Source organism: Phodopus roborovskii, unplaced genomic scaffold (genome assembly GCF_943737965.1).
Source record: "Phodopus roborovskii unplaced genomic scaffold, PHOROB, whole genome shotgun sequence".
NCBI classification, from domain to species: domain Eukaryota; kingdom Metazoa; phylum Chordata; class Mammalia; order Rodentia; family Cricetidae; genus Phodopus; species Phodopus roborovskii.
In genome coordinates this window covers 3,158,869-3,179,965 of record NW_026126408.1, presented here as the reverse complement: position 1 = coordinate 3,179,965, position 21,097 = coordinate 3,158,869, and the positions used below count along the sequence as shown (strand labels likewise).

The window sequence follows — 21,097 nt, the reverse complement described above, 5'->3', positions numbered from 1 at the left end:
AAAATCTATGTTAAATTTGCCTTCCCATGGGGTAAACTTGATGGAAAACAGTTTGAAGGCTTTAGAGTCTTAGCAGTTCAGCAAGGGTGGACTGTTGGGAGATGCCAGTGAACCTCACTGTACCTGCACTTTGGAGGAAGAGGCTTTTATGGGGGTAGAAGCCACAATAGCCATTAGCTGCCCCAGTCAGGAGGCCATGTGTCTGCAAGGGCTGTGCAGAATGATTGGAAGCCCCATACTGACCTTCTCATTTATTAATCATCTATTTGTAGAGGATCTAGGGAGGGTTGTTGATGCACATTTATTATCTTCCGTTGCTGAGCACTGGGGCAGGGGATGTTTCCATCAGATATTCCCTGGTTCTTAGTAATTCCAGGACAGTGACAATTAGCTGATGAGTATGGAGATAGGGTACAGAGAGAGATTAAGCTTTGCTTAGGGAAGGGTAATGACATTTCTCCCTGTGGTAGATTATTTGCCCCTTGAGGCTTGTGTGATTAATGAAGGCATTGGATGTCTGCAGCTGCTATACAGAGCCAGCTAAGATCCTGTCAAGCCCACAGGACCAAGGCTGGGCATGAGTACAGTCCCCTGCACAGCAGGGATGAACTATAACCAAACACTGTCTGGGTAGGAGCTGAAGGCTTTGGTCTTTCCTGAGTGTGTTTCCTGACTTTTCTTTTGAGGGAATTTTGAAAATTATGTCTCAGGAATTGTGATAAAAAAAAAAATACTCTCTTTTTTGGAGCTTAAAGCTTCTTCCTGAGACAGGTGGCAAAGCCTGTAACCACTTTGAGGTTCTGGCAACTTGTCCCTGCGCTGTCACCTGAGAAGGTAACTCCTGAAGGTTTCTGATTATTGCTTATGAACTGCTGCCTGGTAGTCTGCTTAAAGCAGTGGTTCTCAACCTGAGGGTCATGACTCCTTTGGGGGGTCACATATCAGATATTTACATTGCATTTTATAATAGTAGTGAAATTACAGTTATGAAGTAGCAACGGAAATAATTTTAGGGTTCAGGGTCACCATAACATGAGGAACTGTATTATAGGGTCCCAGCATTAGGAGGAGTGAGAACTGACTTAAGAGCAACTTTCAGCTATAATTCTGGTGGTGGGTGGTTCTTGTGCCCCAGACCTGTATTAAGAGCTGTCTATGGTTGCTTTCTGTGCCTTAATGTTCAAATGAAATTTCAAAAGACTTGTATTGCCAAGCCTGGTGGCTTCTACTTGTCATCCTAGCATAGTAGAGTCTAGGGCAGGAGGATCAAGAGTAATTGGAACTACACATGGGTTCAATCCCAGCTCAATCGAGGTACATGATGAGACAATGTTCCAAAGCTAAACAGAACCAAGTAAGCAACAAACAGAAAGTTCTGTGAAGAAGGTGCAGGTGAAGATGACATTTGGAACTTGTTTCTGGTTCTTCAGCTTTATTTTGCTGTGGGGTTTCTCTCCCCCTTGGAACTCTGTTTACCTTTTCCTGTAATGATAGCCCTATGGGTTGCTGGAGAGTGAATGTGCATAGAATGGTAGTACCTGGGCTTTTGGGGTCAGGTTTCATGTGTCCTTCTCCCTCTCCCCAGGCAGCCTCCTGTCAGTGAGTCTCATTGGAGAATGCTACTGCAGGACATGTTGACTATGCAGCAGCAGGTGTACACATGCCTGGATTCCAACGCTTGCTATGAGGTAACTGCTGCTCTAACAGTTTTTTTTTTTCCTCATTTAGAAATTTGTGTTTTGCCCCAAGAGCGAGTCTTTAAGAGACAACTGTGATTGATGATCATTCAACTAGTACTCTGAGTTGAAGCCTTCTCATACTCCCCTTCTATCTTTGCTTTGTTTATTGCAATGCCAGCTGCTTAGCAGATCAGTCCTCAAAAACCCTGAGTCTCTCATGATTTCTACCGATAGGTTTTGATGCTGCCTGAAACTTGATAACTTCATGTGTTCGTATCTTCTGCTTTACATTTATTCACAGGCATGATGATCTCTTTCATACAATCCTTTGCTTGTTCCAGATCACTGTGTAGGTACCTGCACTTGTGGCATGGGAAGCCACAGCAGCCCGAGCCTCCTAGGTCACTCTTTCCTTGGTCACTCTCCACAGTATGTCACAGTGTGTTGCAGTAGCTCCCTCAAGCTGTGACTGTGCGTACAACATTCACTCAACCTGGAATATAGTCTTTTTTTCTTAATTGGAAAACTCCTGATAAATTGTCATGGCTAGGCTGACTAATTATATCTGCTAGGACCTCAAATAGCTTGCCTCCACTGTATAGCCTGCCTTTATAATGGAGCTGTGTTTTTTTTTTTTTTTTTTTTTTTTGGTTTTGGCCTTGTGGTCCTAGGTAGGCATTTTACTATCATGCCTTTGAGCTTGTCTCTGCTGAGAGACCATTAAAAAGCATTTATAAGTTTTTAAAAGTTTCTAGAAGACAGATACCACACATACACACACACATACATACATATAGGCTTGTCAAAACTAACTTTTTAATTTGTACCTTTTAACAAATTCTGTATTTGCTGAATTTGGCTGTTAAGCTTTGTTGTCCTTAGAAAATAGTTTGAAATCACAGTGTCCTAACTTCGAACATGGTAGACAAATACTGACATTCTGCCTATAAAATGACTTAGAGATTACTCATTTTAGGGTGAATAAATTATATTTTTTCAATATTGGTCCTGAAGTTCTATGGCAGTGGCTCTCAACCTCCTTAATGCTGTGAACATTTAATGCAGTCCCTCATTTTGTGGGGAGCCCCAACCATAACACAATTTTTATTACTCTTCATAACTAATTTTGCTACTGTTATGGATTGTAATGTAAATATCTGTGTTTTCTGATGCTCTTAAGTGACGCCTGTGAAAGGGTCATTTGACCCCCAAGTGTTTGCAACCCACAGATTGAGAACTACTGCTCTGTGGCTCTCGTGAATAATCCATTGAAAGTTCATTTGGCTTATACTTGGGTGTGCAACATTCACCTGCCAGACACTGGTGAGGAGGGCCAACATGTGCTTTCATCACAGTTTCTGTTATATAGCCACTCTTATTATTTTGAGTGAATTTTCTGTGCCAGACATCAAAATAAGGGCTTGTCTAGTTACGTCTTCCCAAAAGAGCAGTGATAGGCAATACAGTGAAAGCAAAAGGAAACTCCTGTTCTCCATCAAGTTATTCTTTGTAAGATACCTCCCATCATTGTCTCTTATTTTATTGAAACACATTTTAATGTCCAAGCTGGAGAAAACCTCACTGCTCCATGGCATCACTTTAATGTTCATATGTAAGTTTACGTTTATAGTCTGACTCACTCCTAAGTGTGAATTCAGAGGATGTTGAGCTACAGCTTAGAGAGACAGTAGTTGCCTACCACATACAGACATTTGTTTGATCCCTGCTCCACAACCATAGAGAAAGTGAATGCCTGTGCTGTAAGCAATGGCGTATTATGTATGTCAGATCTTGTAGTCACACATCTGTTACAGTCAGTGGAATGGGTCCAGTTTGAGTAGGGTATAGTGAGTATAGTAATTGACCAGTGGGTCCTATTGATTGTTTAATTGCTTTATTTTTAGCAATCTATGTAGTCCAGGGTGGCCTACAGCTTTGTTATTTATCTGAGTCTCTCAAGTGCTAGGATTACAGCTGTATGCTATCACATCCTCCTTCAATTTCTTTTTCTTTTTTTTATATTTGAACTTTGCATACTGAAATCATGCCTTAAATAGCATTATTTACTTGTTTCATCCAGTGAAATTTCTTTCTGAAAGCTAATTTTTTTCTTTTATTGAGGTGGAATTCAGAGAAGACTAAATTACCTGTTTTAATGTAGGCAGTGTGTGCTGACTTAATACACACACTATGTCAATTTACACCCAGCTATAGGATAGATACGGTTTTGATTTATTTCCTTCATATTTCAGAATCTTCATTTTGTTGAACTGAGTCTCACTTCATTATCAATAACTCTGGATGTTTCTTTCCCCCCCAGATATTTACTGAAAGCCTTCTCTGCTCCAGCCACCTGGAAAACATGCACCTCGCAGGGCAGATGATGCACTGTAGCGCTTGTTCAGCTAGTCTTCCAGCTGGTGCAACCCAGAAAGGAAGAGTCCAGTACAGGGTTGGATATGGGAGAAGTATTGACTTGGTGCTGGCTGCCAGCAGAGAGTACTTCAACTCTTCCACTAACCTCACCGACAGCTGCATGGACCTGGCCAGGTAGGAAGTCTGTGTGCTGTGAGTGCTGCATGCACGTCCAGTGCAGGTTATCTCAGTTGCACATCGTCTACACTACACGGGCTGCTGTTGTGTACTGCTTTACTGAAGGGATGCAACCAATGAATTAGAAAATACCTGAATTATCTTGATCCCCCCATCAGCTTTCTTTTGGCCGAGTCATTTTGCTCATTATCTGTAAACCTCTGTTCCTCTTTTGTTAGAAGATGTTCATGTGTTCATCCATAAATTCAAGTTCTGAAATTTGAGCCTGTAGGTAGTGTTTACCTCTTGCATAGCATCTGCTCCAAAATTAAGTCTGGGTCGAAGTTTCTAAATTTTAAATTCAGCTTCTTTTTTGGCCATTCCTTTCAGTTAACACAAGAAACAGGTGTACTTGACATCTGTGTTTCTAATAGACTTAAAAAAATTTCATGGGTCATGGGGGAAGATTTTATGAATTGAAATTAGTATTTATAAAGTAAATTTCTATAAAACTCAGAGTTCAATAAGACTTACCCCCAATTTGTATTACCGCTGAACCTTAAGTGCTTTAGAGAAGCTTTTTCTAATTGTTCTCTTTTGAAAAATCGTGAACTTTTACTCTCCCACTTTATAAAGAAGTTTGAGAATAGGAAGTTTTGGTAGATGAAGGTATTCTATGGTAAGACAGGAAGACAGTAGGAAGCATCCAATTTTAAGACTTCTAGGACTTGCCTTTTAATGGTCCTGTTCTGTTTAGAGCAATGGTTCTTAACCTTCCCAAAGCTATGACCTTTAATGTGGTTTTAGGTTCAATGAGAATAGGTAAGACACAGCTGAGGTCAGCCTCTGGCCTCTGTGTGTCAGTGTGCACACATGAACAATACATACACAACCCTCTCTACAGCATGGGGATATTTGGGGTTGCCTGTCCTAGTTTGACTTCATTGCCCAGTTTTTTAGCTGTGATTTCTCATTTTTCTCATTTCTAGAGAGAGTGTGTGTACACATGTATGTGGATGCTTGTGGAGGTCAGAAGTAGTTGTCAGATCCCTTAAGTGTGGAATGTCAGGTGAGCTACCTGACATGGGTACTGGACTCCAATTGTCTTCAAGGTCAGAATCATCTCAGCAGCTCTGGATTTTTTTTTTTTTTTAAATTCCTTTATGCCATCCTTTGAAATACTAATTGTTATAAATTTCTTATACACTTTGATGCTTACCATTTAATCTTCAAGCTCACTGAACATGGTTTCAGCTGTGAGAGCTGTCTGGATTCATTTTCCCCTTAAATGACTGGTAGTTGCTTCAATTCTGGCAAAGGTGAAAACAACCTTTTTCCCTAGTGGTAACTTATGACAGAATCAGGGTTTTTTTTTTCTTTCTTCAAACTATTACCGAACTTGACAGAATTCTTTAAAGTAGTTAGTAAATCTGTTTCTTTCTCTCCAGGGATACTATTTTTATTTCAAATGCTGGAAATATCAAATAGAATATCCTTTGAAATTTCAAGTTGTGTTTGACCTAAAGCTTCTAGGCAGGTGTTTCTCAGATGATTATAAAATCCCCTTACTACACCGTGCCTTCATTGCATCCTGTCTATCCCATAAGGATGCATTTTGATTTTCAGATGGTCCCATGTGTCTTTAATGCTGTGCTGGACTAATTGTGGCCTATGAGCCCTAAGGCATCTGTGTTTATCATGGTATGGAGTATAGAAAGTATCTCTTCTCTTCCTATTTATTAACTGGCCTTTACTTGAGGACACAAAAAGTATCTAACTGTGCTGGATAGTCTTATGTCAGTTTGACTCAAGCTAGAGTCACTGGAGAAAAGGGAGCCTCAACTGAGAAAAAGCCTCTGTAAGATCAGGCTGTAGGCAAGCCTGTAGGAATTTTTTTAAAATTAGTAATTAATAGAGGAGGGTCCAGCCCATTGGGTTGGTGCCATCCCGGACTGGTAGTCCTGAATTCATAAAAATCAGGCTGAGCAAGCCATGAAGAACAAGCCAGTAAGCAGCATCCTCCCAAGACTTTTGCATCAGCAGCTGCCTCCAGGTTCCCTACTATTTGAGTTTCTCCTTTGCTGAGTTCCTGTCCTGACTTCCTTCAATAATGGACTAAGATGAAAGTGTAAGCCTTTCTTCCTCAAACTGCTTTTGGGGAAGTAACCATAACTAAGACAACATTCAAAGAATATAAAAGGATATGAATGGATAGTTTCCTTAACTTTATTCCTCATCTGCTTTTTAAATTAAGTTTTTGCGTGTGCCTTCAAGACATTTCATTAAGTTTATCTTGTACTTTTTAAAACAACAACTCTTTGCTGTGTACACATAATTTTTATTACCCTCCCCCCCCCAGTTTTTGCTTAGATTCCAGGTGTAGGATGGATTTTCAGAGTTGTTTTTTCATTTCCCTGATGGCTAAGGATGTTGAACATTTCTTTTCTGCCATTTGAGAGTCCTCTGTTGAGAATTCGCTCTCAAGATATGTACCTGCTTTTTAAATAGGATTATTGGTTTTGGTGATGTCTAGTATCTTGTGTTATTTTATGTATTTTGGATATTAGACCTTTGTCAGATGTGGGGTTGGCATAAATTTCTTCCCATTTTGTAGGTTGTTGTTTTGTCCTATTGATAGTTTCCTTTGCCTTACAGATGCTTTACAGTTTCATAAAGTCCTATTTATTAATTGTTGGTCTTAGATCCTGCGCTATTGGTATTCTGTTCGGGAAGTTATCTCCTGTGCTAATGCATTCAAGACAATTTATGTTGAGATCTTTGAACCACTTGGACTTGAGTTTTGTGCAGGGTAATAGATATGGATCTATTTACATTCTTATGCATGCTGATATTCAGGTAGGCCAGCACCATATGTTGAAGATGCTTTCTTTTATTCCATTGTGGAATTCTGATTTTTTTTTAAATAAAAAATTAGGTGTCCATAGGTATGTGGATTTACATTTGTGTTTTCAATTCGATTCTGTTGATCAACCTGTCTGTTTTTATGATAATGCCATGTAGTTTTTATCCCCATAGATCTGTAATACTGCTTGAAGTCAGGGATGGTGATATATGCTGCAGTCTTTGTTTTAGCTATCCTGGGTTTTTTGCTTTTCCATATGAAGTTGAGTATCATCCTGTCAAGGTCTGTAAAGAACTGTGTTGGAATTTTAATGGAAGTTTATTGGGGATTACATTGCATGTATAGGTTGCTTTTGCTAGGATGGCCATTTTTACTACCAATCCTACCTATCCATCTTTTCATATCTTCTTCAGTTTCTTTCTTAAAAGACTTGAAGTTTTTTGTCATACAAGTCTTTCACTTGCTTGGTTAGATTTACTCCAAGATGTTTCATTTTGTTTGTGGCTATTGTGAAGGATATTGTTTCCCTGTTTTCTTTCTCAGCGTGTTTGTCATTTGTGTATAGAAGATCTACTGGTTTTGTTTTTTGAGTTAATCTTGTTCTGTCAACTTCACTGAAGGTATTTTATCAGCTGTAAGAGTTCCCTATTAGAATTTATTGGGTCACTTACATATACTATCATATCATCTGCAAATAGTGATACTCTGACTTTTCCCTTTTCCATTTGTATTCACTTGTTCTCCTTCAGCTAGAACTTCAAGTCCTATAGTGAGTTGATATGGAAGGAGTGGAGAGTCTTTTGACAGACCAGGTGTCTGATAGGTGCTTGATAAATATGTGTTGGAGCACTTCTTGTCCAGCATAGAAAGGTAACTTGGATGAATTTATGCTGTTGCTTTTCAAAATGTATCTGATTTCTTGTAGGTGCTGTTTACAGCTCATAACGGACAGGCCAGCTACCATTCAAGAGGAACTAGACCTCATCCAGGCTCTGGGGTATCTTGAAGAATTTGGGGTAAAGATCCTGCCTTTGCAAGGTACGTCTTCTGCTTGGTATTGCATTGCTAACTTATTTTGCACCAATAAAGTAGTTTTCATTTTTATTTTTTTGCAGTGAAAGTAACTTTGATAATCTTAATACATTAGTTATGGATTTTATTGTCTCTCGCTTTTTATTTTTGCAGTTAAGTCGTAAATAAAAACTATTTGCTGTGAATTAAAAAAAATATTCTTGTTTATGACCTTTAAAGACATAACAGTTGTAACAGAACAACTGAGCAGTGAGGCTATTGGATCAGAAGAAATATAGATATCATTTTATGGATGATAGTTGTAGATTTGCTTCAGTTTTTGCGTAAAACTTATTTCTGTATTTTACTTTCATAGATTGTTAGCTAGCTACCTATTCCCAGGCTTGACTTAAAAATAACAAGAGAGAATTCTTGCTTAGAACTTAATTGTCAGTTGAGATTTTCATTTTGTTCAGATTGGTCACATAGCTATCCTAAGTACTTATCCTAAGCTATGAGGATGGTGCATTGCTACATCCCAGGTCTTCACCGGCCATAGCTGATAAATGCATCTTGCATCCTCAGTCTGTTCAGATCCAGGACTCCAGACCACTGAATGAAGAGTTGGTTGCCTAGGGAGAAGTGCTCTTGGTTGGCTGCTGTAGTCTGATGTCCCTAACTCTAGAACCAGCTGCAACTAAGTGACAAGGGAACTATAGTTGAGTTCATTTCATCTTTTTGTTTCCTTGCTAAGTTTTCATCATAACTGTCCTCTCCTCTTTAAAAGAAAGTCACATAGGTTCAGGAAGTGGTCTCCTATACCAATTTGTTCAAGGGTACCTCCTACTTTCTCTTCTAAGAGGTTCAGTGTGGCTGGATTGATGTTGAGGTCTTTGATCCATTTGGATTTGAGTTTTGTGCATGGCGACAGACATGGGTCTATCTGCAGTCTTCTACACACCCTCATCCAATTGTGCCAGCACCATTTTTTGAAGATGCTGTCCTCGCCCCATTGTATTCTTTTAGCTGTTTTGTCAAAAATCAGGTGTTCATAGGTGTGTGGGTTAATATCAGGATTTTCAATTCGATTCCATTGGTCTGCCTGTACCAGGCTGTTTTCAGAACTATATATAGCTCTGTAGTAGAGCTTAAAGTCAGGGATGGTGATGCCTCCTGAAGTTCTTTTATTGTATAGGGTTGTTGTGGCCATCCTGGGTCTTTTGCTTTTCCATATAAAGTTGATTATTATCCTTTCAAGGTCGGTGAAGAATTGTGGTGGGATTTTAATGGGGATTGCATTGAATCTGTAGATTGCTTTCGGCAAGATTGCCATTATTACTATGTTTATCCTACCTATCCAAAAGCATGGGAGATCTTTCCATTTTCTGGTATCTTCTTTAATTTCTTTCTTTAGAGCCACAAAGTTCTTATTATATAGGTCTTTTACTTGTTTGGTAAGCATTACCCCGAGATACTTTATGTTGCTTATGGCTGTTGTAAAGGGTGATGTTTCTCTGATTTCTTTCTCTGTCTCTTTGTCATCTGAATAAAGTAGGGCACTGTATTTTTGAGTTTATCTTGTATCCTGCTAGTTTGCTGAAGGTGTTTATCAGCTGTAGGAGTTCCCTGGTAGAGTTTATTGGGTCACTTATGTAAACTATCATATCATCTGCATGCTCTACATGTGGAATTGGGGTGGGAGGATGGGAGGGGAGGGTGGTCAGGGTGCATGTGAGGGGGCAGAGAGTGTAAAAGGGAAGGAGAGAGGGAGGGAAGGAGAGGGAACAGGGATCGCCATGTAAAATAATAAATTAAAAAAAATCACATCGAAACAGAAGCCTCAGTTCCTTCAGGTGCTATTTGTGGTAGAATATTATTTTAAGATGTGTGACTTTTGTTTATGCTGCATTTGTTTCACTTGGTGAAACTATGATTCTTTGCTTGTCACAGTAGTCACAGTCTCACAGTTTTAAATTTTATATGGGTCTTCATTAAAGTTTTGGTTCTCAGTAAAAGCTAGTATGTTTGAAAGACATAGACTGTTTTTACTCTGAATGTCACTGCCTGGCCTTAATTATTTTGTAGTTGTAAATGGTACTCTGGATATAAATGTAAGGTGATGGGTAGATTGTTAGATCCTAGATGGTCTATTCAGATGCACCATTAATACAACTTTTGAACTCAGAGCTTCTTAAAATTATGAAAGTCACTACAAACCATTTCAGCTTATTCTACAATGTTTAATTACTAACTATTTCCACCAATAATATATTTGTTAATTTCAGGACAGAAAGTTTCTAGAATATAGTAAGTTTTTTCTCCTTTATCTTTTTTAGGATAAATATTTGCAGCATTGGTGTGTGTGTGTGTGTGTGTGTGTGTGTGTGTGTGTGTGCGCGTGTGTGCGTGTGTGTATACACATGCTTACATGTGTGCATGCACATTCAGATGTGTACATTAGCTACTTAAATAACCTGAGCTGATTGATGTATTGTACAAAACAATTTTCTGCACGCTATGGTCCTTTAGAATGCTCTTGAGGTATTGAGGTGATCAGTTAGCACTGTGTTTCCTAGTGGTTTTTGTCTGACAAGATGTGAGTTTGAACTTCTAAAACCAGGCCTGCTAATGCCACACCTTTTGGGAATTTTCTGAAAGAGATGTTACTGTAATGTCTGTAGGCTTACCAGCTTCCCACGTTGATTTCAACTTAGCTATCACAATGTCTGTCACCAGATTTCTGTATGTGGAGAAGGAGCCTCTCTCCCTCCTGTACGGTTGTTTTGCCCAAAATCAGATGGCCACTGCTATTTGTCGTCTTTAGTAATAGTGGATATTGTTTCTTGATATGCAGGAAGCCACGTCCAGCTGTTTTTATTGAAGTCAGTGCACAGAGTTCATCTTGTTCCATTGCTTTGTTTTAGAATTCTTTGCTTATGCTACAGAAGCTGCTCCGTCCTAGCAGATGGAGGCCAGTGACACTGATCAAATAATGATGAATGAATGAGTTCATGGGAAGCATGAGGAACTGTATTATGCTATGTACAAGTTATTCCCTCTGTGAGTCCTCTGTGAGTTGATTGTGTGTGGAGGTATAGCTTAATGCTTTTTAATTGTGTTTAAGATGTCTGTATGTGCATGTGGCTTTAAATATGATCTGCTCTTGTGAACTCTGTATGGAGAAAGTTATCTTCAGTTACAAAAACACGTGTGGATTTTCAGCTTTTTAACTATTGCACACAGAAAATTTTCATTCCTTTCCTGTGGTGCTGCAAGAGCTCAAGAATGTTCATAAATAGTTTGTGGAAATATAGGTAGTTAGTCATCCTAACTTTAGACAATCCTGAGATTGTCAGTAAAAGAGAAATCTTGTTTTAGTTGTGCCAGCAGTTCAGACAGTAGATAAAAAAGAGTTGATTTGTGTGTGGCAATTGTAATCGCTTAGACTCTTGCTGTTCAATTGAATACACTTATCTATTATTAGTAAACATTGCTCAGGATGAATGAAGCAAAGAAGTGTTTCATTGAGTGGAGAAATGAGTTGATGACAATCTAGTACTACAGTTTCCCACCTTGGTTGTGGTTAGAAGGAAGGTGGTAACCACTCACTGACTATACAAGGCATGTAAGGCCTGGCTTTCCTTTGTGTGTGTAAGCATTATATCCATAAAATGCTTTGCTTTAAACTCTATTTAGAATGTAAAAAGTAACTGTTTCATAATCATTATAATATTTAATCTTGAGGAAATCATGTAAAATGGGAACAGATAACTAAGAGAAAAGCCCACATTTAAAAATCACTGGATTATGTGAATGGAACTGCCCATTATGGTCAGCTCTGCATGCCTTAAGACAGCATTCCCATGGAGAGGGAAACGTCAGCAGGGGAATTATTCTGTGTGGTGGCCTTTACTTCCACATGGCACTTCATCCTTTGTCCAAAGCAGCCATAGTGCAAGCCTAAGGTTAGCAAGGTGGACATTTGGGATACACCACTGGGATGGATAACTGGGGACATTAATGAAATTTTCAGAGGTTGTACTCAGTTGTAGAATTGAATGCAGCAATCATGAAGGAGCTAACTCACAGAAACATTTGCCTTGTAATTTTACACAAAGTCTTCAGAAGGATGAGTGTCCTGCAGTGTACAACTGTCCATCATCAAACATCCTGAACTTCAGGATACATACTGGAATACTGATGTGTAAAGGACACATGGTTTGCAATTTTTCTTCAAATGGTTAAAAAAGATATTTTTCTCTCTTTCTCTGTGTGTATGCATATGGGGGAGGAAGGGTGTGAGTATGAGTGTATGCATATATAATATTGTATACATTTATAAGATTAGAAGACATTATTAGCTGGTGAATTGAATTAATACAATGTATTTTTGCAAACTCACTTGCAAACTTTTCTGTAAGTTCCAAATCCAGTTATAATAAAAATGTAAAAATAAAAGGCTAATTCCAAAGAAAAACCACCAAATCTTAATTTTCCTAAGACTTCTGTTTCCACTCAGCCAACTACACATGAGAAATTTCCCAAGGACAGGCTATATAATGATTTAGGAATAAAGATAAAGCCACAGACAACATTTACGGAGTTTGGTTCAACTCAGGACTTGCCTCTTTTCAGTGTTCTTTTAAAGTATTTTAAGATCTCTGTACCCCAGCTTCCTTTGGGGATACTACCCTGTTTATTAGGGTGGGTGTTGTGTGGTTGGTACACATAAGTCAGTGCCTGAAACACAGTTCATCTCCATTTTATGTTAGCTGCTGCTGATGTAGTTGTCATGGTTACTGCAAGCCAGCTGCCTAGGCAGTACTATCCTCCTTGTTAATGCTACACTAAGAACCACTTACTCCTGAAGCTCTCCCCTTCAAGTGCACCAACAGGTCAGTAATCAGGGCTACTTAGTGAGACCACATCTTTAACACTATATGTGCGTGTGTGTACATGTGCATGTGCGTGCGTGCGCACGCGCGCGCGCACACACACACACACACACACACACACACACTTTGAGCTTGGGCTGGATACTGTATAGTCTAGGCTGGACTTGAATGTGTGGTTCTCTTGCCTTAGCCTCAGCCTTGTTGAATTATAGGGTATGCCCCTGCAGCCAGTCTGAGATTAACAATTCCATTTTGGTTCCCTTACACTTGAACATTTGAAACATCCGTTTGTGTCTTCACAAGTTCTTCATTTTCTGTTTTTTAGTGCGCTTGTGTTCTGATCGGATCAGCCTCATCAAGGAGTGTGTTTCCCAGTCTCCCACATGCTACAAACAATCTGCCAAGCTTCTAGACCTTGCTGAGTTGCTGAGGGTAGCAGGTAAGTCTTTTGAATGACAAACTCCTGTACCATTTTTCACACCCGTCTATTTGAGCATCAGAATTTGCTTAGAGCATCAGAAGAACAATTTCCTTCCTTCCTTCGTTCCTTCCTTCGTTCCTTCCTTCCTTCCTTCCTTCCTTCATTCCTTCCTTCCTTCCTTCCTTCCTGCCTGCCTGCCTGCCTGCAAAGAACACTGTTTTCTTAGGAACTTGGAATATTATAAAAGTACGTTTTTGTACTGAAGTTTTTTGGGGAACCAACTGTTCTTGAAATGAAACTTACTCAGGGTGTGTGGTTGTGAGACTAGCAGAAATCATTGTTACATTGAAAGAAGACTCTAGTGGGAAGTGCCCACTATACCAACACACTCACAAACAAGATATAGTTTGATAGTTCTGATAACCTTGTTAGGAAATTTTATGCACTTATTATTTGTCACAGTTTTCTTACATTTTATCTCATTTAGTTTTCTCTGAAATTGTCACAGTTGTGGTTAGCTTCCCATTTTCTGATAGACACTCAGAGGAGTACAGCATGCTGCTTACCAGGATGAAGTAGGAGCATGGCTTCTAAGGGAAATCTCTGACTCTACATTTCATGCTCTATTAACGACAGTGCTCCTACTTGCCAGAATATTTTAGTGCCAGGTTTGTATTTTGTGTGTGTGTGTGTGTGTGTGTGTGTGTGTGTGTGTGTGTGTGTGTGTTTGTGTGTGTGTGTATGTCTTATATATATGTATATCACACACACACACACACACACACACACACACACACACACACACGAATAATTGTTGGGTGTTTTGTTCCATAAACAATGTTTGAATTTATTGTAGTCTAAACTATGGGATAGACTGAAAAGTAAGGAGAATTTGTTTTTATTTATAGCCTTTGAAAATTCAATGCATTTAATAGACACATAGATTAATATTTTAAAGTCCTAATAAGTAGAACTCTTATTAAGGCCTATACTTCTAGAAGACATGTGTCACTTCTCAGTTTGGAGCATAGCATTGACATCTGCTACAGACAGGGAAAGGTCTTGGAGCCGTGCTTCTCTGCGAGGCATCTTGTGCCATCTGGAAGAATATTAGGTGTAGACTCAGAAAAATGGTTTGGTCCTGATTGTGTATATTTGTGTATGTGTGTGTGTGTTTGTGTGTGGTGTGTGTGTGTGGTGTGGTGTGCCTGTTACCAATCTGTAAGCTTTATGTGTCCAAATCTTACATCTAGGAAACAGGACAGCTGCCCCTTTGGTTAGTCATAGCCGCAGCTAAGTCCATGCATAGCAAAGCTCTTTGAACATGAAGGATGGACTTCTTTAGGACCCAGCTTTAACAGATGCTGTGTGTATCTCCTCTGCACCTATTAGGATAGTGTCTTGCTTTGTTTGTGACATATAATGAATGGACCTGGCAACTTCAAACAGTTCTATGAGGAGAACATTCCTTTTTGAGGATACCTTAACAGCATGTGGAAATCCATGGTACTTGAACCTGCTTTTCTTATTGCAGCTACTTTAGTTCTCAAACTTCAGATCATCTCAGATTGGCCACACACCATAACTTTTAATGTGCTGTCTCTTATATGATATCTCAACTTGGAGTAGTATCATTGAAATATAAGGCTAAAGTATAAAATTTGTTTAACAAATTGATGTTGTGAGCCATTTGCATTTACATAAAAATAGCTATCAGGTATTAAAGTTAATGTCTTTTCTGTCATAGTACTGCACCTGTCCCAGTGGCCATAGCTTTTGGAGTTTGAGTTGTGGTGATAAATCTACAGTGACATTTCCCTTTTTCAGTAGCTTCATAGGCCAAAGACTTTTCTTACTATGTTCATTAGGTCAAGACTTTTCATCTTTTCCTTAAAGGTTGTCTTTTATGGCTTCATTTCATCTCTGGCATACCCAAATGGCAAACATTATCATCTTGGCACTTTAGGACCCCACTAAGTAGTTAAAGAGTTCATGATCCAGCACTGTACATTATCACAATGGGACTGATAGCAGAATGATGCAGAGTGACTAGAGAACAGGTTGCATAGACAGTGTCATATAGTACAGTGCATACAGGGATGACTCATGTCCTGAGTACAAAGGGGCAGTGTTCAGTTCCATCATGCTACTCAAAACTTCCAAAAGTAAACTGTGGGTAAGGAGAGTCATCATAAATAACGACGACTCATTGTCATGGGAAGGTGCGCTCGGCTCCTTCCTCGGAAGCTATTTGCAGATGTGTTTTACATTGTTCTTCAGTACCCAGAACTGTCTGTTGCAGATCCACTAATATTCTTCAGACACACCACTAAAGGAAAGCTCTTGTTATGGATCCCAGGCTAGCCTCTTATCAAATCTTCCTTTCCCAGCCTCCTAGGTGCTGATTGAATCACACCAGCACCACAACCATCCGTGAATCATTGCTTTCATAGCTCTTCATGAGCCTCCACACTCCTGGCTATTCTCTCTAAAAGTTTATGTGCTTAACAGCATTTTTTAAGCATCAGTCTTTGAAGGCTTTCTCTTAATCCTGTTGAGTTTTGGATTCCCTGATTAGATTTTAACTCTCAGCTAAGTAACTTTAGACTTCATGATTGCTATTTGGCTGTTCTTCATGTAAAATTTATTAACAACAATGATTTCAATTTTATTCTTTAATAATTCACTCAGTTTCATTCTTTAATAATTCATTCTTTAATATTTATCTCTGATCCTTGTTACTGTGTGCTTTATAGGCACACAGGTAGATCTCATTTTGAAAGAGAAGATACAGGATTAGAGAAATTGCATAGTTTGGTTTTTAGCTAGGCAGTTGTCTTGTTATCTTCTCCTTTTGTCTTGTGTGTGTACTCTTTCTGATGTTATATGGTAGCGTTCAGTGGCTTCTGTGTGTTTTCTCTCATTCATAACACTTTTACAGTTATATGACTATGCAGAAATCATCAGATATGGGGTTTGTTGATTTTAGATAAGAGGACATAATGTATAAAGGCACATGTAAATGTTCATAGTTCTTGGAGAGGCTGAGACAGGAAGATTATGAGTTGGAGGCCAATTTGGGCTACATATCAAGACCCTGTTCATTTGAAGAAATGTATAAAAAAAGAAGGAATAGGTGAAATCCATTGCTCTATTACTCCTGATTCTACTAGAGAAGCAAAGCAATACAGCCTGAGAGACACCTGTACAAAGTTGGCTTCTGCTACTGTGAGGTGGGTTGGTTGAGTCTGAAATTCACTTGGCAGGGGGAGAAGATTAGGAACTGGTTCCACACATATAGCCTTAGACCTGTGCATCGGAACCTTTCACAACCACCCCCCACTCCCACTTCTTACGTCTTTTAGTCATTCTCTGTGACTCCATCTGCCACCCAAGATTATCAGGATTAGCCTTTTCATTTAGGTGTTAGAAGCTTGCACATTGTCTTCAACAATAAGTTTAGTGTTTGGAGTCTAGTCAAGATACATGAGGGAAAAATGCTCTTTTGCTGTTGTATATATTGTTCACAAATGCAAACATTTCAAGAGTATTAAGTAGAAAATGGGTTTATATTAAACATGGTATTCACACTTACGTGTGTAGATGTGGTTGGTCATGAGTAAGTCTTCGAAAATCGAGAAGCAAAGTATTCTATGCCAATTTAACAGAGGATGTGTGGGTGGGCTTCAGGAGGAAAGTGTGGAAGGATCTTTCACTATGTCAGTGGATGGTATGTCCAAGATGCTGCCTTGTAGTTTATCACTTGCTGGAGCCCCATGCATATAGGAAGTGCACACATTGTTAAGCTTCCTTTTATCTTTTTTTAGTTAAGCTATCTTTTTACAGGAAGTCTTCTCAAAAAAAGAATCATTAAAGGTAGAGGGAAGATTGATTTTCCTTTTCTAAATGAAAAATAGAGCATAATATTATCCATACCCAAATAAGTTTGAGTTAAATCATAGTGTACATGAAGTGAACTGTTGTATTATTATTTGTTGACCAATGCTTTCTTTCCTGCTGCTATCTTTCCAGGAAAGCTGAGACAAAAATGTCATGTAACCTAACTAGTTTTGGGGGTGGTGGAGCTGTTATAACAATACCTTTGACACCTTTAGGTAGCATAACACATTTTTATTTAGTGGAATATGTAATATAGGTTTTCATAATTACCTTGGCTTGGACTATGCTAAATTCCTTGTTGTCCTTACAGTTGCAGTGTATACACAGTTGAACTGAGCTATGATTTTTAAAATAACAAAAAATTTCATTAAGATAGTAGAAAAAAATTTCCTTGCCATTCTTGACATACCTATGTCCTACATGACTGAGATATTTTAAAAAGTTCTTAATATTTGCTTAATATTTGTTAATGGAGATATTCTAAACCATTGCTTTAGTGTTGGCTTGCTGAGGTTTTTTCAGTAAGAAGCTTAAAGGGCTTGTTAAAAGCTAAATGGAAATTTAAATTGTAATCATTCTATTTCACCAGATAGCATGATGGGTTAGGGAGAATCAAACTTGGATTGATTCAGGGTCCTGTGGAGTAAACAAGGAAAACTTTTTGCTTTTGTAAGGTGTTTAAGAAAACAAGCAAAAAAAAAAAAAAAAAAAAAAACCAACCAGACAAACAAAAAAAAAAAAAAAATGTTGAAGTGGAAACATCCTACTCCTACTTAGGGTCGGTTAATTGGCAGTTCTGATTCCTGGCCTTGATTAGTAGGGCCCTAGACCAGAGGCTCAACTGTGAGGATGCCTGCATATAGGGTCTGGCCACCTGACCCTAAACCAGAGTAAAGGTAAAAAAAATCAAAAAACAATTTTACCACTATAGCTGAAATGATGCTAAGAGGATGTAATGATGTTACATCAGTCTTCCAGGGAAACATCCAGAGCTCCTAGATTATGCAGGTAAGGGAGAGTCAGACTCTGGCCTGTTTCATCATTATCTTATGACTGATCCATGGGCCTTGATTCAGTATACAGTCATGGCTGTTTGGGGATAGATCATACTCCCACCAGCTGTTTCTCCATTAGACCTGCTGTTTCTGAAACTTGAGGACAAACTGACTTTGGGTGAAGGAGATGGATGCAATGGAGACAGAGAGACCAATGTTTATCAAGCTTTTTAGGCACTTACTGCACATTTGCAGGCTCAGGAGAAGAGTTAGTGCTTTTAGCAAAAGCTAGCCCCTAAGTCCTCGAGAGTATTACTTGGACAGGTAGTGGTCTCTGATTGTCACAGCTAAAGTTTTTCATTTTGAAAAGCGCTTTGTACTCATACGTTTTTCTCTCATATATTCCTTTTAAGTACAAGGAATGTGTCATACATTTTTATAAAGATAAATTAAAAACAAAATCCCTCCAGTGTAGCCTGTGTAATCATTGAGGGCTTGGTTCCTTCTGTCATTGACTATTCAACACTAAAAATGAGGTCTTATTATTTAAAAGACTGGGCCTGTACTGTTCCACAATTCTTCAAAATTTATATCAGCAAATTCAGGCAGGTGCAAGATAGGAAATGGGTGTACACTGAGCACAACGTAAAGAAGACTCAACATGGCCAAGTTCATAGTCAACCTGGTGGTTCTCATGACCATAAATTGTTGATGAAAGAGCTAAGAGAGTGTCCTGTGCACTGAGGATGAGGAGTAGTCAGTGTTGTGGAACCCAGGCTGACTCTGTGTTCTAGTAACAGCTCTCAGGCCCAGTAGGACTCTCAGATGTGACTGGTTTCTACAGAAGCTGTCTCAAATTTATGGGACCATACACAGGTCAGTAGAGAAATGAAATCCTTATACTCAAATGAACATGTGTTGTTCCACAATAGCCAGCTGTGTGCAGAGCCCCTGTAAAGTCCCTGTGCATTAAAACCTCCACAGAGAGTGTGTTGCAGCATCAATTTAGTCTCACTGTTTTACCAATATTTTGAAACATAAGGAAAGTAATTTTTTAATACTCCATGTTTGGCATTTGTTCAGGAATCCTGTGTTCATTAAAGCACAGAGTATCATGAAGGCCACAAACATGTGTGAGGTAGTAACTATAGTAATGGGCATACAAACTTTGTTTTGCCTTTCCCAAATTCTGAGCATCCCAGTAGTCTCAATTAACTTGGCAGTGTTAAACTGAATGAATGGGTCTACTGTAGCTCTGTGGTGTTTTACTGCTTTTCCTGGGATTGATTTTGGTTTGCCTTTGTAGGAAGCGGAGGTGCAGGAGTTTCCTTCTACTATGTGCTTCTTAATGACAGGCTGAACTACAAATACTAGTGTAATCTTTGTGTGCCCTGTGTACATGCATGTGTGCATGTAAGTCTCTCTCTCTCTCTCTTTGTGTGTGTGCGTATGTGTTTACCAAGAACACCCATCAAGGGGAAGAGAAGATTCCATTCACTGAACTAAACAGAGTATGGAGTTCTTCCTTAAGAGCCGAGAATGGTCAAATGTTATGAGATGAGAAATGAACATATGAGATAAGGCAATACAATATACCCATAGTGGGGGAATTCTGGCTAACCTAATTGGTAAGAGACTGAAGTGTGGAGGGCAAGCACAGAGTTGAGGTTTACTAGGGCCCGTAGTTTGTTCAAAGACTTAGTTGTTGCTGGTGGCTTGCTTTAGAGGCAAGATGTGTTTATGGCTTTGAATTCACTGTGCTTCCCTGGCTGACTTTACACTGGAAACCCTCCTGTGTCAGTGATAGTACTGCAGGTGTGTGTGCCACCGTATCTAGTCTTACTAGTTGAATTTTAAGATGAAAAAAAAAGTATAACTTTATTACCTTCTTCACTTATCCTCCTACTCAACATTTCTCCATCAGTTTTAGACAAGCTTTGTTTGGGTTTTCCATTTTATTTATTTTGTGTGGCATGAGAGCAGAGGTAAAAAAACAACTTGGGTGAGTTAGTTTGATCCCTCCATCGTGTGGGTCCTGGTGATTGACCTTAGCTCATAAGCCTTGATAGCAAGTACCTTTACCTGCTTAGTTACCTTACCAGTCCTCATTTTGTAACCTGTTCCAATCCTTTGTACAGTTGTAGACTATCCTGGACTTGTGTGTATGTGAGAAGTGGGTATCTCAAGAACTAATATTAATCAGCAATTTCTTCTGAGACTGAGGGGATCTTCTATGTGCAAAAAGTAGATCGGAAGGTCTACTTCCAATCAGTGAAAAATCAATCTAATCTGTTTTACTTGTGAATTTGAAACATGTTGTCAATGAACTCAATCAGTTGAGGCTACTTTAACCATCATGTTGTATACATGTGTATACAGGTGAAGACCCAGAAGAAAGGCGTGGCCAGGTTCTGATCCTGTTAGTAGAACAAGCATTGCATGTCCAGGACTACAAAGCAGCCAGTACTTATTGTCAGGAGCTGATGGCTTCGGGTGAGTAGAAAACTTAGTGCTTTGCTCACATCCGTTCTACATGATAAATAATGGAGACAGGCTCCTATGAAATCAGTCAGCTTGATTGGTAAGACAGACAGACACATGTTTGCTTGAGATATATTTTGTTACTAACAAGCATGCATGTTGCGTGTTTGTATATTGATATTAATATTTTAATGGGCTCAGGTATAATAGTTTATTTCTGATTTTATGTTCCCTGTCTAAAATATGCTCATAATTTTTGAAATGATAGTATATGAAACATTTTAATGCTATTTTATATATTCTAGAAAATAAAATTTGGA

General features: G+C 38.9%; 1 protein-coding gene across 1 annotated transcript in view; it reads left to right on the top strand.

Moving 5' to 3' along the window:
- Positions 1-21,097, top strand: part of Nbas (NBAS subunit of NRZ tethering complex) — a 261,552-nt gene that overhangs the window by 105,985 nt on the left and 134,470 nt on the right. Inside the window, exons 29-33 of the mRNA XM_051181643.1 lie at positions 1,586-1,688; positions 4,000-4,229; positions 8,000-8,112; positions 13,306-13,419; positions 20,676-20,789. Of these exons, the coding sequence (XP_051037600.1) occupies positions 1,586-1,688; positions 4,000-4,229; positions 8,000-8,112; positions 13,306-13,419; positions 20,676-20,789 (674 nt within the window). The remainder of the gene's footprint in view (positions 1-1,585; positions 1,689-3,999; positions 4,230-7,999; positions 8,113-13,305; positions 13,420-20,675; positions 20,790-21,097) is intronic.